The 21,669-nt window shown below is 39.3% G+C and overlaps 1 protein-coding gene across 4 annotated transcripts in view; it reads right to left on the reverse strand.

The window, feature by feature from the left end:
* Positions 1-21,669, reverse strand: part of DENND1A (DENN domain containing 1A) — a 153,918-nt gene that overhangs the window by 107,215 nt on the left and 25,034 nt on the right. For all 4 annotated transcript variants that reach the window (XR_015278232.1, XM_086858432.1, XM_086858434.1 and 1 more), the window contains 2 exons: positions 15,375-15,418; positions 514-563 (listed from right to left, as the gene is read on the reverse strand). Coding sequence is in view for 2 of the 4 variants with exons in the window: in XM_086858432.1 (XP_086714558.1) it covers positions 514-563; positions 15,375-15,418 (94 nt within the window). In the remaining 2 variants the exon portion in view is untranslated. The remainder of the gene's footprint in view (positions 1-513; positions 564-15,374; positions 15,419-21,669) is intronic.

Consider the following 21,669-nt stretch of genomic DNA (forward strand, 5'->3'; position numbering starts at 1 on the left):
GGAAGTAAATATTCTCAGATCTTCTCTCTTTCACTTTACAATTCCCCACCAAATCAGAAGTCACCTTAAATATCAGCCAGCTTAAATAGCTGTCAAGTAAAGCACCAGCATTCCAGCAACATCAAGAGGCCTTTAAATGTAAAGCATTTCATTAATTGTTCCACCCAAATCCACCAATTAAGAAATAAAATGCATAAGCAGACAAAGCTTTGATATTCATATGCATATTTGACAATTCCTACCCAAGCATTTTCCATCCAAGCATTGTGCAGAAGCAAAACAAAACGCCCTCACAGTGCTGCCACTGAACAACTCCAACTTTTAAAACTTCTTTTTGTTTCATGGTGCCCATAAAAACCCCAGGAAAAAGTGATTCTGAGACTGTAATTTGCACTCAGGTGCTTTAAGTCCCAGTCACACAGACAGAACACTATGAATGGTATGGCTTTTATTTTCTACAGGGGTTTTATTGACAAGCTTATTTTCTTGTAAAGTTTGAAAAGCTAACAATACCTGTCCACATAGAAGGGGAAACAAAACTTGGTCAGAGTCTGTAGAACTTCCTGTAAAGAGAGAGAAAAAAAAAAAAGAGATAATTTATACATCTATGGGGACCAATAAATCTAATATTAACCACATCACACAATTTCACAACTTTGCCCTGAAGAAATAAGAGACAGATGAAGAAATATGGGCTTTATCAATTACATGGAAGTAGTACCAGGCAGTCAATCATGTGAAATAATAAACATGATCAAACTTCATTAAAAATGAAAAATTAATCAAGATTCACACATGGGCAGGCAGCAGGAGCCATCCAGCAATTCTCCAAAGAGGAGGAGGAGGTTGGGTTGTTGAGTGTTAACACCTCTCTGGGGACAGTCCCTACCCTGACCATATGGATCAGAGTGAATAACACCAAACCACATGGGCCTGGCCTGGCAGGACCACTTCTGCTGGCACAGCTTTTGACTGTTACCTAGGAACAGAGGTCTGGGGGATTAGAGAATACTTCCTAACATCAGCAAGATAAATAACAAAAGATGAAGCCAATAGGTCTCATAGCAGGAATGTTTAATGTTGCCTACTGCTATTAGAAAGGAAATCTCAGAGTTAAAAGACTGATGAGTATAATGTGCATTAAAATTGATACAGATTGTTTAACCTATAAAGCATTTTCTAGAACTTGGAAAACAGCACCACAAACAGAAAAGTGTTTAAGCATGAGAGCAAAGAAAAGGAAGAATGTGAAAAGTGAAAACAGGATCAGCAGATAAATGAATGATTTTCAACTTTAAAACATTAAACAAATACAGTCACTAAAGAGGCAAAACCAGAAACATGTTAGTCCCAAAATAGTTGTGTTTGTAGACAAAATCAAACCATTAGATCTTCAAAATTTGAATTCTGTAAGAATTCACAAGACACCATAAAGGTCTCAGTTTGCAGATCTTTCCTACAGCAAATTCATTGCTCATTCTCCTTCACACTTCAATATTTCAGGTCCTGAAGTGTAAATTCTATTTCTGCTTTCTGAACCCTGAACAAACAACAAACCCTCTGATAAAAGCAACACTTTTCTGACCAATAGCAATAAATTATCATCAATAACTAAATAGATGTTTTTCGCTTCATTTATTTCTAAGCCAAATGCCATCATTTCCAAATAAACTCCATCAATCTAATAACCTCTCCAGTGAAGCACAAAACATATTGACTCCCTTGCAAGAACATGTTCCTCCTGCATAATTCAAACAAGCACAGCCCATCCTGAGCCGTGGTTTCAGGCTCAACTGCTCACACTCTCCTTTGGAGGTTTCTTGACAACTAAAATGTGGCAAGTTCTGAGGATTTCAGGCAAAAACAGATATGGAAACTTTGACTTCTTGACAGTTTATTGATAGATTATTTAACAACCTCCTGTTTTTAAAGAACAAGAAAGGATCTATTGAAGAATGCCATGTAGAGCAAAGGCGTCTCCTCCTTTGAATTACAGCAGGAAACTTGGAAAGGAGCGATGCAGATTGCAGAGTAAACTGCAGAAATCTCTATTTTGATACAAAATAATGCCTTAATAGTAAAGGTCTCATTAATATGATCGGGTTCCCCTGGTGCAGAATCTCACTGACTTGCACAAGCTGAACAACTCCAATTGCTCAGGCACAAAAACTGCATCTGGACAAATTTTAACTATTACACAGTGGTCCTTTGCCACAACTGAAATCTTACAGTGCAAAATGCCAAAAAACAAACAAACAAAAAAACCCTACAAAATAATTCTAAAATTGTGAAATTATAATATCAGGAGAACAAAGCACCTGTATCTTTATTGGCCTTTTCAATACACATTGTCCTCAAAATAATGACTTTATCTACTTTTTTAGAAACAAAATCATATAGATACATAAAAGTCTGAAATAAAATAGTGTTAGAAATCAATGCCATCAGTCACCTCAAAATGGCAGAATATATTCTGTCCGTTATTTTGATGACTTGAATAATTCCTGTAACTGCAAGTAAAACCATTCACATAATAAAACATTCAGCATCTCATCAGCATTGTGTGACTGGAGAAGTACACTACTCAGAACTTACTCTGCACTTGTTCCTTGATATTTACAGCTTCCTAAACACAGCAAAGGAAATGTTCACGTAAACAGGCCATATATTGGCTCTGAACTCCTCTAAATTGCTTTCTCTTTTAAAGAAATATTTTACAGTGATATTATTATCTGGATTTTGCAATGTCATTGGACATAATTTGCCATTCATTATACACCAATTCTTATCGGGCTCAATTCACAACCAAAAAAACTGAGACTAGCACAGGTTAACTGCAGATTTATTTTTCAATGGTAACTAATAAAAGAATATAAATACCATATGTAGAATTAGTTTTTAATTAGCTAAACTGCTGATCTCTTGCATGTAAGAAAAACAGCTACTGGAGAACTATCCCATTTTTGCTCAAGTTGCAAGCTCGTTACTCTAAATATAATGCTGCTTTTTAAAAATTCTTTAAATACTCCTCAGTTTGAAAGATAAGCAGTACCTACATAATTCATATACAACATCCTAGCCAACCTCTATAGGTGGGTTATTACTTATGACCTAGAAAATTCTTCATTTCTTTATGATTTCAGACAAACAAAACAAAACCTAGAATCACTCCACGCCAACATCTTATAATCAGGTTTTTTTTACCCAACATGAAGCACAGAGGAAGTATCAATAGTCTGTTTTCTTGTTTTATTCCCTTATGGCTATTTTCCTAAAGAAAAAGCTGCATAAATGCCTGTAAAGCAAAAGCTCCTAAAAAGAAGACCAGAACCCCCCCAGCAACCCAGGACGGGCAGCTGATCAACGTAAATTACCCAGGAGCTGCCGCCGGGGTCTCCAGGGGACCACACGCCAGTTTTCTGGATCAATCCCCAAGTTTATATTTTCACAAATCTTTTTACATGCAGTTTGATTTTTAACATTTTAATGAGCAAAAAGTGCATCTCCAGCAGCCAGTCACCAGAGCTAAAGTGCAGGGCATGAACCGTGTCCCGGGGGATGCGGCGCAGCCGCGGCACCGGGGGCTGCAGCACAGGCACCACCTGGCTCCCCGTCCCAAGGTTCCAACTCTTTTCATAATCAAAACACTGCTGACATTATAAACCCCACACGGGTTTTCTAAAATCCTTCCCAATCAATAAAGCCAGTACATAACTTATCGGAGACAACACAGAGCTCATTGATTAAGTTTGGTTTCAGTAGCAAAGTTTTCAGAATAAATGAGGCAGGAACACTGCGCTCAGCCCTTTTGTGTCACAGCCACCTCTGAAGGTGAGGCAGGCTCTGCAAGGCTTTCCTACACACACAGGACAGACTTGGAAAGCCAGGCTGGGAAATACACACAACACACACCGGGCTCGTGTCCCAAACCATCTCTCTGTTGCAACCAAACAGTAAAGAAAACTCAACAATGCTGAGAAAATGTGCACATTCACTTGTGAATTTAATATGCAAGCTGTAGCTGCAGTCTTTTTTATTTTTAAACCCTTCACCGTATGCTCCCACTTCCAAATCAACAGAACAACTTCAGATTCTCTTAAATACAGTGGGTTGCTTCACTTCTGCTCAAATGAACATCACTAACAAATATCCCACGTGCAGCTGCAATTAAATAAAACTGCACTGATAAATGATGTGCAAATAGCTGGGCCAGAGAAGGGTCTGCTGCAAAGTGTCTGCTCCTAGAAAGACGCACAAGACACCAGAGATGCAAAGGGGAACAAGAAGCGTAGGGAGAAGTTGGACAGAAAATAGATTAAAATACCGGGAGATCCATGAAAAATGCTGAATGATTATGACTAAGTATGTCACTTATATAGGAATGTGAGTCTGAGCAGGGAAACAACATACCACACAAACCAACAGGCTGGGAACCTGTAATGGAAAACCTGAGGAAAATCTAGATGAAATTGGAAGGACCACCCAGAGTAGAGACTGGACCTTTAGCTGTGGATCCTGGAGGGGAGGGGGAAAGGAGGGAACCCCAAACCGCCACAAATATACGTTACAAGAGAATGGAGCATGGTCAGTGAGAGAAGTTTTCCATAGAGAAGAGATGACTCTATGATGAAAAAAATAGATTGCTGTCTCATTTCCTTGCCCTTACACCTGACGCAAAGTACAGCTGAGGCTGCTGCAAATGAAACGCAACACAGAGAGGGTGGAAATACAAACACTTTTCATCTCACCCAGCTTGAAAAGCACCTGAACCCAGCAAAGCAGCATGAAATGCTCCCTCTGCCAGGGAGGGACGCCAAGAGACTTCCCAGAACATCAGCAGACTGAGGAAGGATGGAGGAGAAACTGGAGAACAAGGAGGGCCCAGAAGAGTTGGGCTCAGGGTATGTGGGCACAGGGAACAGCATCCCCACTTGACCAGTGACTTTACTGCTCCTCAGAAGCAGCATCAAATTTAAACACTACAGAAATGTTAGCATGGCATTAAAAAGTGCTATGAGATTAACTGAAACAAAGTATTATCCAATTAAATTTGGGTTGTCCATTAATCCCTCCTATATCTACAGAATTGTAAACTGTTCTTATATTTAATATAGTAATAACACCAACACTACTACTACTACTACTACTACTACTACTAATTATTATTATTATTATTATTATTATTATTATTATTATTATTATTATTATTATTCCCTTTTGGCTATTTATTCCCTTATTGGTTAGATTATTATTATTATTAATAATAATAATTAGATTATTATTGTTATTATTATATATTAGATTATCTATATGGGGAGTTTTAAGCTAATGATTAATTAAGTGAACCACTGCAAGGGAACAACATGTTTAAGAATTCAAAAAAGCAAACAATAACCTTAAACCCAAAATTTCTTGAAGTTCTAAAGGTTTATCTAGTTTTGAGAAAACTGGTACAACACAGATTCTTTTTAAAAAATCATTGCTTGTTTAAAATATTTATGTCAAATTTCATATTGCATTGATTTTGCAATAAAATATTTTTAACCCTTAGCACTGATCATTACTGATTTTTGTAATGTACTAAATATTTTAAGATATTATTTTCATCAGTTCTTTAAAAGAATGTGATACACCTGGAAAAAATCTGGACATAATTTGCTTAACAGAATGATTTTAAATTGCCTGAATTTAGTTTAATCTCTGATTTTTGAATTCTACTGGTATTCCAATACAACTTTATAGCACTAGATTATCCATTTGTTCTGTGTTCCAGAAATCCATCAGCTCTTTCTGAGCAATTCTAAAGCTTGAATTAGGGGCGGATTTTCCTCCTAAAGTCTGAGGGTCAGCAAGGGAACACAGCCATACAAAATAACATCATTTCATTGAAGATATATGATTGTTCTCAGGAAAATGATGCTTTAAAAACAAACAAACAAACCCCAACACGCATATCCACAGACCTGGAAACAGGAAGAGCAGGAGATAAATAACATTTCCTAAGCATATTGTGGCCTGCTAGCATTTAAATATTTTAAACGTACAAAATATGTGCACAGATGGGCAACTTTTCTCCTTGCATTACTAAAAACATATTTCAAGATAAAGCTCAAAATCCCTGAATTTTTTAAACCTAATTGTGACTCTGTTTCTTAGAATTCACACCCCAAGGCCAAAGCTTTCCTGCCACCAGTCCTTCAAATCTGATTTGGACATTACACGGGAGGAGGCTCCAAGCCTCCCTGAGGTCTCACTCCTTTTACAACACACGCAAAACCAGCAGATAATGGGCCTATGCTGAATTCCGGGCTCTGCTCAGCTCCTCCTGGGACACAGGCCTAGCAGATGTGATAAAAACTGTGTCAGAGAAGTAGCTCTAGTTTTTGCCTTAATGACAACTTCAACCTCTCAAGTCATAGAACAAAAGAACAGGAACGACTATTACTTTTCTTCAGTAGAAAAAAAAAAACTGAAAGTAAAGCTGAACTAAATATTTAAGCAGTTTTTCAAAGAGATCTCCTCAACAAATGTCTTTAAAACCCCTTCAGTAAAAGCAGAGATTTAGTTTCATTCTAAGGGAAATAGATTTTAAGTAAAAAAAAATGTACAGCTAGTGTTGTACTGTTGAATAATTGTTCCAGTCTTAAATCACTAAGAATTGGAAAAATGATACTAACAGGCATTAAAAAAAATCAGGTCCAATATGTGCATAAACAGTGATCAGTTGGTAAAGGTAAGAAGTGTCAATAGCAGAGAGCTGGAACATTGATTCAATTAAATATATTTTAAACATTTAATGACTAAAACTGAGGAGTATTTTCACTTGCAGATTTACCAGAAATGAGGTGAGAACTATTAGCTGTGAAAAGATAATCACATCCTGCTCAGCCCTTAAGTCACTTGCACAGGTACACTGCACCAAAACCAAAGCTTTAAATCCATCCTTGGGTTAGCATTTGTTAAATATTATAATTCTGGCTTAAGATGAGTGGCCCTTTCAGCCGTCGTCTCCATCGCTCTATTCAGCTCCGAGCACATACCCACTTAATCAGCAATCATTGTTCTCTGAGGCAGGACTTTGTTGTCAAGACAAGCACTGAAACCTTTAAAATATTTCAGAACTGGCATAAGAAAAAAGTGATCTTTGTCAAACAAGGACAAATTTATGCAAATCTTTTATAAACATTCACAAACATTTATTTAGCTTTTGAAATGTTGGCCTCATTTGAGAGCATGAAAATGAGGGGGAAGTAGGAAGATGCAAAGGACAGCTTAGAGGCTGGCACACTACATAAATATTCAGAAGGAAGATTATAGGATTCATGTTAGGCTGTCTTAGGTTTCTCCAAAGTCCACATAGAATACCGAAGAACAAAACTAACGAGAAGTAGAGCAGATGTTAGACAATGCACCAGCCCTCTTTTCCACACTCACTTGGCTATACTTCGATGCTTTCATTTTTTCTTTCAATATGGTCAGGTCATTCAAGGATTCTCCTATAGACTCTGTATTGTGGCTACAGCGCTATAAGCTGGACCTCTGTCAGCTTTCCAAAAGTTCCTGATGAAAAGGCATTATGCAAATTGTACCTCTCTTACTCTCTTTTCAGGAAAAAAGCCTCCAGTATGCAGTCATCGGAGTATTGGAAGTCCCAGCCTTCATTTCTGTATGGTTGTGTTTGCCTTAGGGCCATGCTGCTTGTTTTGACAGTGGATCCCCCCAGATAGTTGGGATTAGTCGAGCTTGTTTAGATAAACTTGAAATCAAGGCCTTCTCTAGGTAGACAGCTAGATGTAGCTACTGAGTTTCCAGCTGCCTTCTGCTTTCATCCCAAAACAACTGCAGATTCACAGCAGAGATCACAGCCACAGGCTATGTCACATACACGAGTACGAAATTAAAGGCTGCTAAAAGAAGCCTTTGTAAGTCTTAGTGCTAAAATAAGGAATCTGTACTGCATAGTTTAAACAAATTATTGAAGAAGCACCAATAAAGGTCTGCAGCGGAGAGTTAACAAGACGTGCACGGAAGAAATGCTCTGTTTACATAACTGGGCAGGATCAGGCTTTACCAATCACCACTGCCCCATCCACCGTGCAGCCTCCCCAAAATACAGGCAAGGAAATACTCAGAAGCACTGTCTGCTCTAGCACCCAAAAAAGAGCTCTGCTCATCAAATACAAACTTTATCATCACAGGAGACTATTGAGACAGCACTGTTGCAATTAGATTTTCAGTCATATACACAACCAGATTTGATCTTTGCCTTAGTCAGATTATGCAAACCACAGGAATTCATTCTCACAATTATAACATGTTAAAAGAGAAAGGCCAGAGTTTCAAATTGAAATTAAAACCTAAAATCAAATCCCGCCCATGTGACTATATTACACCTTTATAAATCTGCACTGTAGTTCAGTCCCAACAGGAGATTCATTTTGTATAAGGTAGGAAAAAACCCACAAATAGTTTTGACTGTTTTAAAGATTGTAATCTATTCTAGCTGGGTGCAAATTTTCGTATACACTTCTGCCACATCCAGGCACAACAGATGGGAAACTGAATTAAAGGAAAAATTAATCCCTAAGATGTTATCAACAAACAGCCAGAAAAAAAAAAAAAAAAAAAAGAAAAAAAGAGAGAAAGAAACAAACAAACAACTTAGTTCAACAAATAGTAAATATCATTAAAAATCAACTTCCATCTCTTGCTCAAGAAAAAGGATGTGCAGAAACTTGCAATGTTGGAACACCTTAAAGCCAAGAGCAGAATTTTGTGCTTAAGAGGACAAGGTAAGGATTGGTCACCAACCTCTGCCTCTGTGCACATGAGGCCTCTGGAATCACATTTCTGCCATTTCCATATTACAGAAATTCTACCATCTCTCACTGCAAAACTAAGTAATTTCACTGAAAAGGTCAACTCAAAGCACTAAAAACTGTGGGAGATTAACATTAGACTTAAACTTCTTCCTGCACTGGCTACCAAAGAGAATTCTGAATTCCCTTTGCCATTTCATGCCATAAATCCCCATCAGGGACACCCTCAGCAGGAATAAGCTACAGACTGGGAATCCAAACCAGCAACTGAGCAAACACCTAATTCCTGACATGTACTGAGGAAACCAGTCCCATCAGTGCCAGTGGACTTAGAAGAAACCAGAACAACACTTTGAGAGGTGTTATCTGAAATTGAAATCTGACTGCTCAGGATGCAGCTGTCACAGTATTATCAAATACCAGCAGCTGGCACAACCCCTGGATTTGTCTGCTCCCAGGTGTCCAACTGCTGTGCCCAAGATGCTCCTCTCTGCTGAGGAACTGCTTGAAGCTGCCACCAAGGAAGTTATTTAACACCTCCCTCACCCAGGTAATAGCTGCCTGTTGCAGGGAGGAAGTGTAACAAAACTAAACAACCATCCCAAAGGGGGCAACAGCTGACCAACATTGAAACTTCCCAAGGCCCTGTTTCTCAGGGCCTTGTTTCATTCCCATCTCACTGGTTTGAGAATTCCCTAAAGAAAAAAGATTAAAATGATGAGTATGATGAGGACACTCCTGCCCACAGGGCAAGAAGAACTTTTAAATATTTTGCAGAGATGAGATGGAGTCAGTGATCACCTCAGATGGTTATAAGAGGATAAAGCTTTTCAAAGTTAACAGAATTTCTACAACTTTCAGATTTTCAAATACGAGAATGTATTAGAGAGAATTGTGGCCATAATCTGAGAGCTATAAAAATATTCATTTGCTCTCAAAAGTGGTTTTCACTTGAAGAAAGAAGAGCTGGTATGACCAAAGATGACCAAACTCAGAATGCACAAAGCACTTTGGACTTCCCTGGTTTAACAAGGGTAATGACCAGCCTGTCCCTACACCATGGCATCAGTTCCATGCTGCTGTCCACTCACACGTGAAGGGCTGAGTGTGTGAATACCAGTGAGAGTCATCTGTCAATCACCAACAAATCCTCCTTTGCAAGGGACAGCACCTCCTAATTCCCATCCCTGCAAACACCACCAGCAGGCACAGCAAGGAAGAACTTTACATGCAGGGCTGGCTGTACTTTGACATGCCCAAACCCCCACCAGCAGGACCCTGAATGTTATTTCATATTCTTCCTAAACAAAACAAAGATGCTTTCTACATATTACAAGTCTCTAAACAGTAATTTTGAAATGGTTCAGGAGCCTGGTACAAGACAACTTCCGAAACTATTCTGATGCTGACTGGCTCATCAAACTGAAGTAGAATTATACTGCTGAAGCATCTCCCTTTTAAAGAAACCCAGCTTTACCTGCAGTGAGTATTTTGTACCTTTATCAATACATTTAAACAAAAGTGATAATGATTACTCACTCTAGGCCTGATCCCACAACCTTTACTCACACATGCAGTCCCACAGGATTTTAATATCACCACCTCAACGAATAAGGGTTTGCAGGACAGGTTTTAAATTATTCATATATTCACAGATTTTTAAGACCAGAAGGGACCATTATGATCATCTAGTCTGACCTCTTGTATAACAAAGGCCATACGACTGTAGCCAGTAATATTTGCACTTGATGAACCATCTGTAGTAAAATCGTGTTTAGCAAACTTCCAATACTGATTCAAATTTTTCATGAAAGAGAATTGAAATGGTTTAGAAAGTGGCATGGACACACTTCCTCACAGCTGAACCCAGTTATTCCTCTATTTCTACTCAGAATTCTTCTGATTTCTGGACACTGGCTTTTGGTGTGGTTTTCACAGACAGACTCCAGAGTCCAACACTACTTCAGGTACTCTCAGGACAAAATCAAGCAACCTCCTGAGCTCCTTCAAAACATTAATTACTATTTGCTTTCTGCACTTTTACCACTCCTGCCCTGCACCACGACTTCTAAGATATCATAAGTGAAAAGACAATCAATTAATGCTATCAATGATGCATAAACAGGAAACCCAACATTTCCACCTCAGCTCTTTCCCAAATAGGATCATGTGCAGCAGCTACTTCAACCACCAGCTTAAAGACAAAAAGCACCAAAAGCACTTTTCTTAATTTTGTAGATGACTAACTGCTCATCCTTTCCCACCCAACTTCTTCAGCTGCTCCTGAAAGGACAGCTCTTATTTTAAATTACTCTTACGACAGGTTTTATCATACTGTGTGTGCAACCTGTAAGGTAAAAAGTTTATACTCAGAATATTATGTGCAATTCCGAAATATATGATCAGATTATAATCATCCCTCTTGAAGCAGCTCAGTCCCCTTAGTGCACACAGACTTTCCAAGACAGGGGGGTTATGCTCCATTAGTGGCCAGCACTGTGTAACGACTCTCCAATCACACAACTCTCAATGACACAAAGAAAGTGCTTTTTATTTTTCCCTGCGTGCAATGTTTGCACAATGCTCATAGACTCTGTACAAGAAAGACCATTAGTTTCTATATAAAGACTGCCATAAAAGTTTTACAGTTTATCTATAAATGTATAAAGATTGCTGGTTTCGTTATAAACTCTGTTTCAATGCCAATGGAAAGAAAAATTACCAGCAGAATAGAAGTAGCAATCTGCATAAGTACCAGCTTGCAAGCATGCATACCTCAGTCATTCCTGGAGTAATTAACTGAACATACAATAGTTCATCAAATTACAGACAAGCCATCATACCACTGAGAGCAGCTCACAAACAGCAACCATCACAACAGCATTTTTCCTTTCCTTTTCAGATGAGATATAAGGAGTAAAACAGTCAGGAACCAAATGATGCAGTACTAGAAAGAAAAAAAATAATTTTAAAATGTACTGCATTTTCCAAGGTTGTGTAATTCCTCCTATACCTTACATTGATTGTTTTACTACTTCCTATTTCTATATATTTATACAATAACTATTTGCTGTATTGTTTCAGATAGAAGTTTGCATCTTTGCTGCAAACTTCCTTGTCTTTAACCCAGGAGAGCTATTAATCTTGGGATTAATCTTCAAAACAGCAGACAGCCAAAATTCATATGGTGACCTGCCATGCGTGGTGTTTACAATATCACAACAGCACAGGATTCCAGCTACAAAACATTAACTTCATTACTAACTTTTTATTAGGAACCCAAACCAGAAAATACAGCAATACTGAAAGATTTTTCTGTTTTTTGAAAGGATACTTCTATCTACAGTGACTGCATTTTATAAAGAAAAACTGAGAGTTCTCATCTGGTTTAAATTCTGAGGTCATGCTAAAAATCCAGCACTGGAAAACTGTTGCTTATAATACCAACAACTACTGGTTTCATGCTAGGTAAAACCACAAACACACACATATACATTTTGTTCCTAAAAGCTATTATAAAACAGCCCAACAAGTTAAAACAGTCTCATATTTTAAAATGTAAGTCAAGACTACTCCAGTGCCCCTCCTGCCATTCAAAAAAAGCCCCATTTTACCCATTTCAAGAGGCCTGGAGCAATCATTAGCATTTTCTCCCCTTGGTAAGGCTCCTCAGTTACCTTGTCTATGACATTTTCTATAAAATATTCTCTTCTACAGTTATTTAACAGATTTAAACTGTAGATGTCATTGCGGTCTGAACATGTCAAAGACAACTTGAGGGAAAAAAATCAGGACACGCAGAATTCACTTTGTCAGTAATTACAATCAAAATTCCTGCAATGTGGCTGGCCTGCTCATTACTTCCTGACTTTGTATCAAACCCCTTATTTACATTTCAGATTACATTTTTCATGAAACAGTAAGATCTATCAGAGCTGAGAGGACTGAAATAATGAGGGAGAAATATTTTAATAAAATGTGTTGGATCTGCATTACTTCCGTGTCAGAAAGAAAGGTTTCTTCTGTAGCCATGGATCATTTATTCTGTCTCTAAATGAGAAGCAAAAGATGAAACTGATGAACTTTTACTGCCCATTTGTCTTTAGCAGACAATTAAGACAGAAGATCAAAATGGATTATCATACCACGCAGACAACTGGCCCAACAGTAATACATCTCCGGGACCACAGATTTGTAACTCTCTTTTATCCCTCCCCTTTCTTCTTACTCCTTTTTCCTCTCTAAAGGCAATGCTGGCTTTGTGGCTCAAGGGGAGCCAAAAGGCTGGTCATCATTATTCAGTCACAGATGTCAATCTAACCTCCCTTTTTTCTCAGTTTCTAAAGCAGTGAGGCACAATAATTTGTGACAGATTCTTTTACTGTAAGGTACAAAGAACACACAGAATAAAACATCTAGCAGCAGCGAGGGTCTCTGATCAGATGTGCTGGTACATGGGAAATACAGTGTATGTAAAAACAAGCACTGAGAGTTTAGATGAATAAAAAAAAAACTTGAGGTGTTTTTCCTTTTTTTTTTCTTACTAATAAGTGCTTTACCTTGTGTTGATTTAACTCAAATATTCCTTCTGGATTAAATCATAAATGTTTGATTGCTAGAAACAATTTTTGCCTGCACTAACATGCAAATCATCTCTGTCCTTTGCATACAGAAAACACACAGAAAAATCAAGGGGTTTTTACTGTGGATCTTCATCTGCAGTGACTTGGCATTTCTACTTTTTTTTTTCTTCCAAAGAATAATAAACCAGAAGTTTTAAGAAATAAACCTAACTTGACTGATCTGCAACTTATGTATTTTCAGAGCTCTAAATCAGTAAGGACAAACATGGATGTAGCTCTTCCTTTCTGGCTTACTTGAATGTTCATAAGAGATTTTTCAAATCTAAATCTGTCAGCTCTGGACATGTTCTTCTCTTTAAGAACATCCAGCTACCAGGATCAGAAAATATTCCTTCTGTGCATCAACAGGAAAAAAGTCTTTGAATCTACTCAAATCTGAAAAGTTCAGCCTCGTTTCTTTTGCTTTCCCTGTAAGTTCACATGTGCAAAATATGACAGGGTAAAACCCCACCCCAAAACCACACAAACACAGCTCTGTGTTTTCAGGGGGTCTGACATCAGCCATCGGAAATTCTGACTAGAACTGGGTGAACATCTTACGAATTTTTATGAGCCTGTGGCTCCTCTGAGTTTCATTCAGTCGTGCATTTTCATAGCAATATAATACAAGTCTAACCATTCCCAGCAGAAGAAAGGGGACTGTTAGGAATTTCATGAAGTCTCCTGTAACACCTTGATGCTGGACACAATTGACTGTCCTGGCTCCGAAGGGCCATCCCTTCACTCACAACTAACCCGAGACACAACAGTGCCAAAAAGCAGTTAGTTCTAATGGAAATCCAAACTCAGAGAGCTGTTTGTTAACAACTTACAGACCTACAGTGGCAATAAGGATGCAGTCCTCCAAAAGGTTTAGTTCCATGCTTTACTCCATGTGTACAGCAAGTCCTAACAATGAACTACAGTGAAAAGTAGTCAGGTAGTTCAATAGGTGCTTTGAAAAAAATACTATTACTACAAAACCACCCAGAAGGTCTGGTCAAGGTCCCACTGCACACAGTGATTACAGCCAAATATGAAACCATTTGTCTTGGCCCTGGTGAGCCGTCACAGCTAACAATTTGTTTAATGCTTTAGTCTAAACGCCACAAAATTTCATGTTGTGTGAAAACATAATTAGAGGGGAAGGATCTGAGCTAAAATAGCTGTGCTGACCCTAACCTGATATCACCCAATATCAGAGACTCATTGAGGCCAAATTTATTGTTCTATTAAACAGCTCCACCATACCATAGCTCCAGCACTTGCCAGGACTGGAGGTGCAGGAGCTCAGCTCAGCTGAGCCTGGCATCAGCGCTGGCAGCCCAGAGCTCCCCCTGACACCCCAGAACAACCCCAGTTCCAGCCCAGGCCACTCCCCATGGCACGGGCAAGGACAAGGCAATTTGGAGGTGTTAATTCCCAAGTCAGAGATCCTGTGAAAAATCCCTAATTCAGTCTGTGTTTAACCTGAATGATAAATCCCTGTGTGTTCTGCCCACACATTTGGGGTTTTATACCATCTTTTTGAAGCAGACTAGAGGCTGCATGATCAAGCAAGAATTTAAAAAATGTGGTGTAGTGCCAGGTGCCCAGTTAAACACAGCTATAAACCTCAGACAATGCAGAGAGCTCTGCCAAATGAACTGCGGCTCTGGCACCTAAAGGCAAAAAGTGAAATTTATTAATCAATTTTCCTTCTCGCTCTCATGTTCGCTTGTAAAAATGAGATTGTAAACCAATCTTACGAGAACCAAATTCTTCCGTTTTCTGCTTTAAATGTAAAAATGTTTTTATCCTTCTGCTTCTAATTACAGTTTCTCTTTCTTTCTAAGAATGCATTTATCTCTTTCAGTAAAAAGAGCAGCAATAATATGTTGAACAACCCTGAAATAAATTTTGTCATGTAAAAAATTAATTACGCATTCCAAACCTGGTCACTGTAGCCCTCTGGGAATTGCCTCCGCACCTCAGGATCTGTAAATAATTGACAGATAATATTAATTGGCTTTGGATTAGTGAGCAAGCAGAGAATCACACATTAATATTTGATCAGAAGATGATAGCAACCCTGGCAGGGGATCCAAGGAGGGCAGCTGAGGCTGCTATGCTGATAAGAGCAGGGAAGGACTTTTCAAGGCTCTCCCTTTACCCTCCTCCAGACAGAAAAAAAACTGTACATAAAACACACACAAAACACATGAAACCAAAAATGTGTGTGTACATACACACATATATATGTATAGAAATATAAATTACTTGTTAAGAGAAGCCCTGGTGCTAGACTGAACTTTAAGCTGGTCCTTGGGTAACATCCTTCTGGCTGCAATTTGCCACCTGGGCTTGTCACCAGGAAATGGTTACCCAATACACTTCATTTTGGTCAAAATTAGATAACCAGTTTTGCCAGCTCCAGGCACTGTGCTAATTTATCTCCATAGACAGTTTTCAGTGATACCAGTTAAAAAATCCCTCAACATTACTTTATACTTATGTTAAGGTATGGTCCCTAAAAACCCCAAAATATTTATCCAGAATTTAAAAGAGGCAATTAGCACAGCTCTGGAACCTCTCTCATCAGGAAAACAAGTGTGAAACACTTCAGAGTAGCAAGCATTCAAGACTGATGCAACGTGCTTATTCCTTTGGCTGTCAGAATAAATAATATGGTAGTATTCCCTGAGAAGTTATCTTAAATTTAATTAGAGATGTTCATAAAACAACAGAATATCATGATTGAAATTATTTATACGACAACCTATTTAAAACAAATCTCTTCAAAGCCATCCATTTTTCAAAGGAATACATCGGAGAAGGCCACATTCCATTCTACAAAGATAATTTTTTAATTACGAAAAACCAAACCATATAACAATCAGGCAAGAGTTCAAAATCAAGAGCAACGCATGAACAAATGAGCAGTATCATTTGTATCAGCTGTATCCTGGCAGCTTTGCCCTTGGGTGCCAGGCTGGGTTTGGTGCTGCAGGTCAGCGTGGGCAGGAGCGAGGGGTGGCACGGGCAGAGAGCGATCGAGTCAGGAGTTCGCCCATGGTGACTACGCTGCCAGCAGGTGCAAACTCCTTTTTCAGGTGTACTCTTTCCACATGAGAAACCCAACAGCCTGGGCTTTATAAACTTCCCAGCTTCACATTTTCCAGACAGCGAGATGCTTGCTCTTCACATTTCACCATGATGCACATACAATATATCACACTGTACATACACATATCAGCAAACCCATCTACATTACCACAACAAATCAGAAACAGAGAGCAAAGGATCTCCTTTTAAAGCCTTACTTTGAAAATTCTTCAGTCTGCACGCAGACAAGCGAGCAAAGTGTCCAAACACACAAAAAGATGTGGCCAGCTGTGCTGGCATGGGCCCCCTCTGCACACAGTTAGCAATTAACAGGACAGTATGGCTCCATACTTCAGCACAGCAAGTACAGAATCAGGGCTAAAATGAAACTATGCCACATTTATTGAGATGCATATTTCAAAATAATTTTGAAAATGATTATCGGAGGGCAAGATTTCAGACTTTTACAGAAAAACAGCCCAAATCAGTGAAAGAAATAAATCTGTACTGCTGCAGACATCTGTAATGGTGTCTGAACATGATACCTACATTCCCTCCACCTCTTCTATTGATCCATTGCCCTCAAACTTAATATAAATATATATATATATATATATATATATATATATATATATACACATACCGCCACACAGAACATTGTATCATTTACCATTTTTTTAGGGGAATGAAGAACTCCATTTGACATAAATTCAAAGTGTGTTTGCTTTGAACACATCTGTCCATAGATGGCAAACCACATTCTCATTCTTGAAAAATCCAACAAAACAGATTAGCCATACAAAGTAGTTGGGTGGGTGGGTGGGTGTTTGTGTAAACATGTACTTTTTCTGTTTTCTTTGCATCTTGAAAGCCCTTCTGTGTTCCTGGAGCTCCCTGCCATGAAGGACAGCCCAGAAAAACCTACTGGAGTGTATTTCTGTGAAGCCTGAGAGCCCCATCTCAGCTGCTGGTCCAGAGGCAGAGGTCTGTGCAGAGACTGCAGCATTCATGGCAGCTGAACTCTCCCTGAGCAAACACATCCCTGTTAGTGCCTCTAAGTCCCACCTGAGGGAATTCCCTGTGTGTCACAGGGATACAGCTTGTGCACCAGCCACTTGGGATGACATCTCATAACAGCATCAGGATGGCTACTCCAGACAAACTGGAACCCTACACATAAGAAAATCACTCTAAGTTATGCCTGGCAGTCAGCTCCATCACTTCACCTTTTAAATGGTCTAGGAGTATTTACTAAACTTTCAGTATCTTTATTTGGAAAACACTACATTGGTCACAGGGAAAAATAAACTCTTTCACATCTTACAGCTTTCATCAGTGCATCCCTTCTTCACTGTTAACCCAACATGCATTTGAAAGCTGTTTTCAACTATACTTACCTAGACATGTATACATGATAGAAGTATATTTAAATTCTACATGGTCATGCCATGAACTTTGAGGAAGCTGGACCACCCTCACTACACCAAGAGGACTGCCATAGATCCATACAATAGTGGCCCTCAAGACACCCAACTTTATGAAATATAATATCTCTAAACCAAACACTGCTATTGTATTACTCAGTACAGCCAGGCTCTCCCCTGAAGGGATAAGCACAAGTCACCCAAAAATCATGACAGACATGATATCTGAATTATTCTGAACAAGAGAAAACAGTCAAACAGATACAGGCCAAGCCACCACCCAGGCAGGATTCAGCTTCAATCAGCACCACAAGTATCAGTGAAAACTGTTTCAGTACTCCCGTGAAATACTTGGTAAACACATGAACAGAACTGACAATTCTGCCTGTAAAACTAAAGTAACTTGGGAACTTCAAACACTTTTACTCACAGTAATTTGTTTAGCACAGTGCATGCAAACAGTTAGATGCAGCTCCATTGTAGCTGCAGACAGTAAAGAAAGCCCTTTGCAACTCAAAACATAGGGAACGCTCTTATTCCAGGTACTTAACAGGCTTTCGAGTGAAATGATGCAAAGTAAACATATGTAAAATACTTTTTTTCAAGTTCAGGAGAGTGGAATCTATTTGCTGACATCAGAACAAGGGAAGAGCCAGGCTGAAATCCCAACCAACCTCCTGCCCAGCTACAGCAAAGCACTGAGCTGAAGCTTTGCAGTCACCTAGAGCTTAACAGAGCTCTGAAAGCTCAGCTGAGAGCAGGAGGAGACCTTGTGAACCAGGAACAAACACAGTGCAAGTAAACCCTCAAAAGGAAAGTCACAGGAATTATGGAGATGCTTCTCAAACTGAACTTGTCCCAAACCCCAGAACAAGAATTCAGGTTGTGCTGCTACATGCTAAACTTTTCTGTTGTTGGTAACCTAGTATCTCTTGTTTATCTTTCATTACAACTGGTTTTGTAGTTTCAGCTCACAAAGATGACAAGATCCACATAGTTTATGCCTAAAGCAAGTGTCCACAAACTTCCTTGAAAGCAGCCATCCATGAATATAAATACATGCTGATATACAGCACTGGAAACTGTAAGTTGCAAGTATAAAGCAGAAAGAATACAAGCAATAATATTAAAAAAAAAAAAAAGCTATCTGCAACCTCCTCTACTGTAAGGGCACAAGTGCAATGAAATACATGTCACATACTGCTGGTACCAACAAAAAAAAGTCAATCTTATTCCTAATGCTTACATTCAGGTTTAAAAAGCTTGTTAACCAATGGCATGTTGTATCAATTTCCTAAGATCCATGAGTGACCTCAGTGAAACCAGTGTGGGCTCACTTACCAAGCTGACATGCACCATTGGAAGCTCTCTTCCCAGAGGATACAGCTCCATCCAAAGCAGCTGCTGCCACAAAATCTCAGCTGGCCAAGGACCTGGAGCTCCAGCATCCCTTGTTACTCACTAGGGACAGCCTGTCCCCGGGAGGAACGGGTTGGAAAACCCCATGTGAAATAGGTTAGGTGGCTATTTCTGCAGCAGTTTTCCTTACAACTATTTTAAGAGGTGCTTCCGAGGGAAGTGGCTGAATCACCTCCCACAGGAACAACATGAGGGTTATTTCAGAAAGGGGTGAGCAAAGCCTGAGCTCGTTCTCAGGGGCAGCAGAGCAAGGCTTTTCTGCATGGTCACAGCAGCATTTCCAGACTCACCAAAGGGTAACACAGCACTGATTCCACACTGGGTGAGTGCAGTTTGCAGTTCTCATGGATAACACACCCAGTTTTTCTCCTCTGGAAGCGGAGATTCCACATCACATCTGTGCGCATTACGTAGAGCACTGCATTAATTACTCGACCATATTCCAGCTATTACTGTTAGTATTTCATTAAATATGTGAATGTTTCCAAGTTTTAAAGGCTACCCACGCCTCTCCATACAGAATCTTGTTCAAAAAACAGCCAAGTACAGCAGAATATTGAAATTAGCTGTGAACTGTATAATCCCATTGTTCAATTTCATGGCATTTAAGACAGTACCTTCCCCTCCACACAAGTCTGGATGTTAATCCATGCTGGAACCTGATTTAATTTTCCAGATGACAGGATGGGAACATGCCACAATGGCATATTAGTGTAACTATGCTGCTCTTTTACTTACAACTTTTCTCACGTCATAAAGTGAGGAGTTTTGCTTTTAAAAGACACATGCTTAATTACTTCTACAAATAGCACAGCATAAGCCAGTCTATATTTGAATTGTATGAAAATTGTGAGACTAGGGAAGTTTTCAAAAAATTATCAGAAAATTCTTCCCAGACTAAAACCGTGCAAATTTGTTTCTTCTGATAAAAGTCAGCCAATTTAATCCATACTAGCTACAAAAAATTTATTTCAATCCCAAATTGAAAAATATGAAAAAATTACTTTATTTTTTCTCTTAACTAATTATTTACCTCATTCACTTCTTTAAGGTCCTTACAGCTGCAATCCCTCTAAAATTAGCTGGAATCATTTAGAGTCAACATCCCCCACACATTCTCATCTTTATGCAGCACAACAAAAATTCGATGCAAACTTCTTTCCAAACCTCTGCAAACTCCTTGGTGTCCTGCACTCAGCACAACCAAACACTCCTCCTTACCCCTAACCTGCTGCAGCTCAGTCTGCAGATATCATCTCAGACAGGGGAAAGCAGGGGAGGAGGGAAAAAGGCTGGGGTAGGTGGAGAAAATGTGGGAAAGAAAAAACCTACACATACACAAGAAAAGAAACACGAAACCTCAGAACAAGTTCTGGCACAAAATACATATGGAATAAAAAATTCCATTTTTATTTAATATGCAGGTTTAAGCCTTCAATCTTTTACTTTTAAAATGCACTTTATTCTAAAAGTGTGCAAGTCAGAAAACAATCATGGTACAAAAGAAAGTTCTGCAAGAAAGTCTTACACCCCATCACACGAGCCCGCTGCCAGCACCACCACGTGTGACTGACATCAGCCCAAGGTGTCGCTGAGCACAGCGAGCACCCACAGCAGGTTCCACACTCAAACACACAACCCACGTGAGAGGACCTTGTAATCAACCTCCTCACCTAGCAGATCACAGCACAACCAAACCAGCCCCAGGCTGCATCCCTGTGCCAGGCTGGGCCTGAGCGGGTGGGCAGGGCCCTGCAGAAAGGAGTTAGCGAGGGCTCTGCGCATCCCTGCCAAGCACAGCTTGAGAGAACCAGCCAGCACTGGTGCATCAGCTGCTGTGCACGAGGCACGGACAGGAATGTCACAAAAAACACACAACTTTGCCTCTCTGTCTTTAACAGAACATTTGGAAGCCTGCCCTGCAAGTGCCAAAAACCTCACTGGTAACATGAAAATGCTTTTCACAACAGTTTAATCTAGAAACATAATATAATGTTTGTAACTCACACACAATATGCTGTTCAGATTTCAGTAAAGGGATGCGAAAGCAGGAAAGACTGAGAGCAAAGGCAGTATAAAATATACATCATAGGAAACAGGAAGGAAGGGAGAAAATCAGAACAGATTAAGCAAATCACTGTGATTTCCATAATTGTTTTTGTATTATTAACACATCAAGAGCCAGAGGGGCAGTGAGGAACAAAACTTTCTTTGGCAGTGTTCAGCAACGTCTTATATGTGGATTTTAAAAAAATCCTCCCCCAAAAAAAGCAGGTTAAGCTACAGATTTCCTTGCAGATC

The sequence above is a fragment of the Cyanistes caeruleus genome, chromosome 20 (assembly GCF_971803275.1).
Source record: "Cyanistes caeruleus chromosome 20, bCyaCae1.hap1.1, whole genome shotgun sequence".
NCBI lineage: Eukaryota > Metazoa > Chordata > Aves > Passeriformes > Paridae > Cyanistes > Cyanistes caeruleus.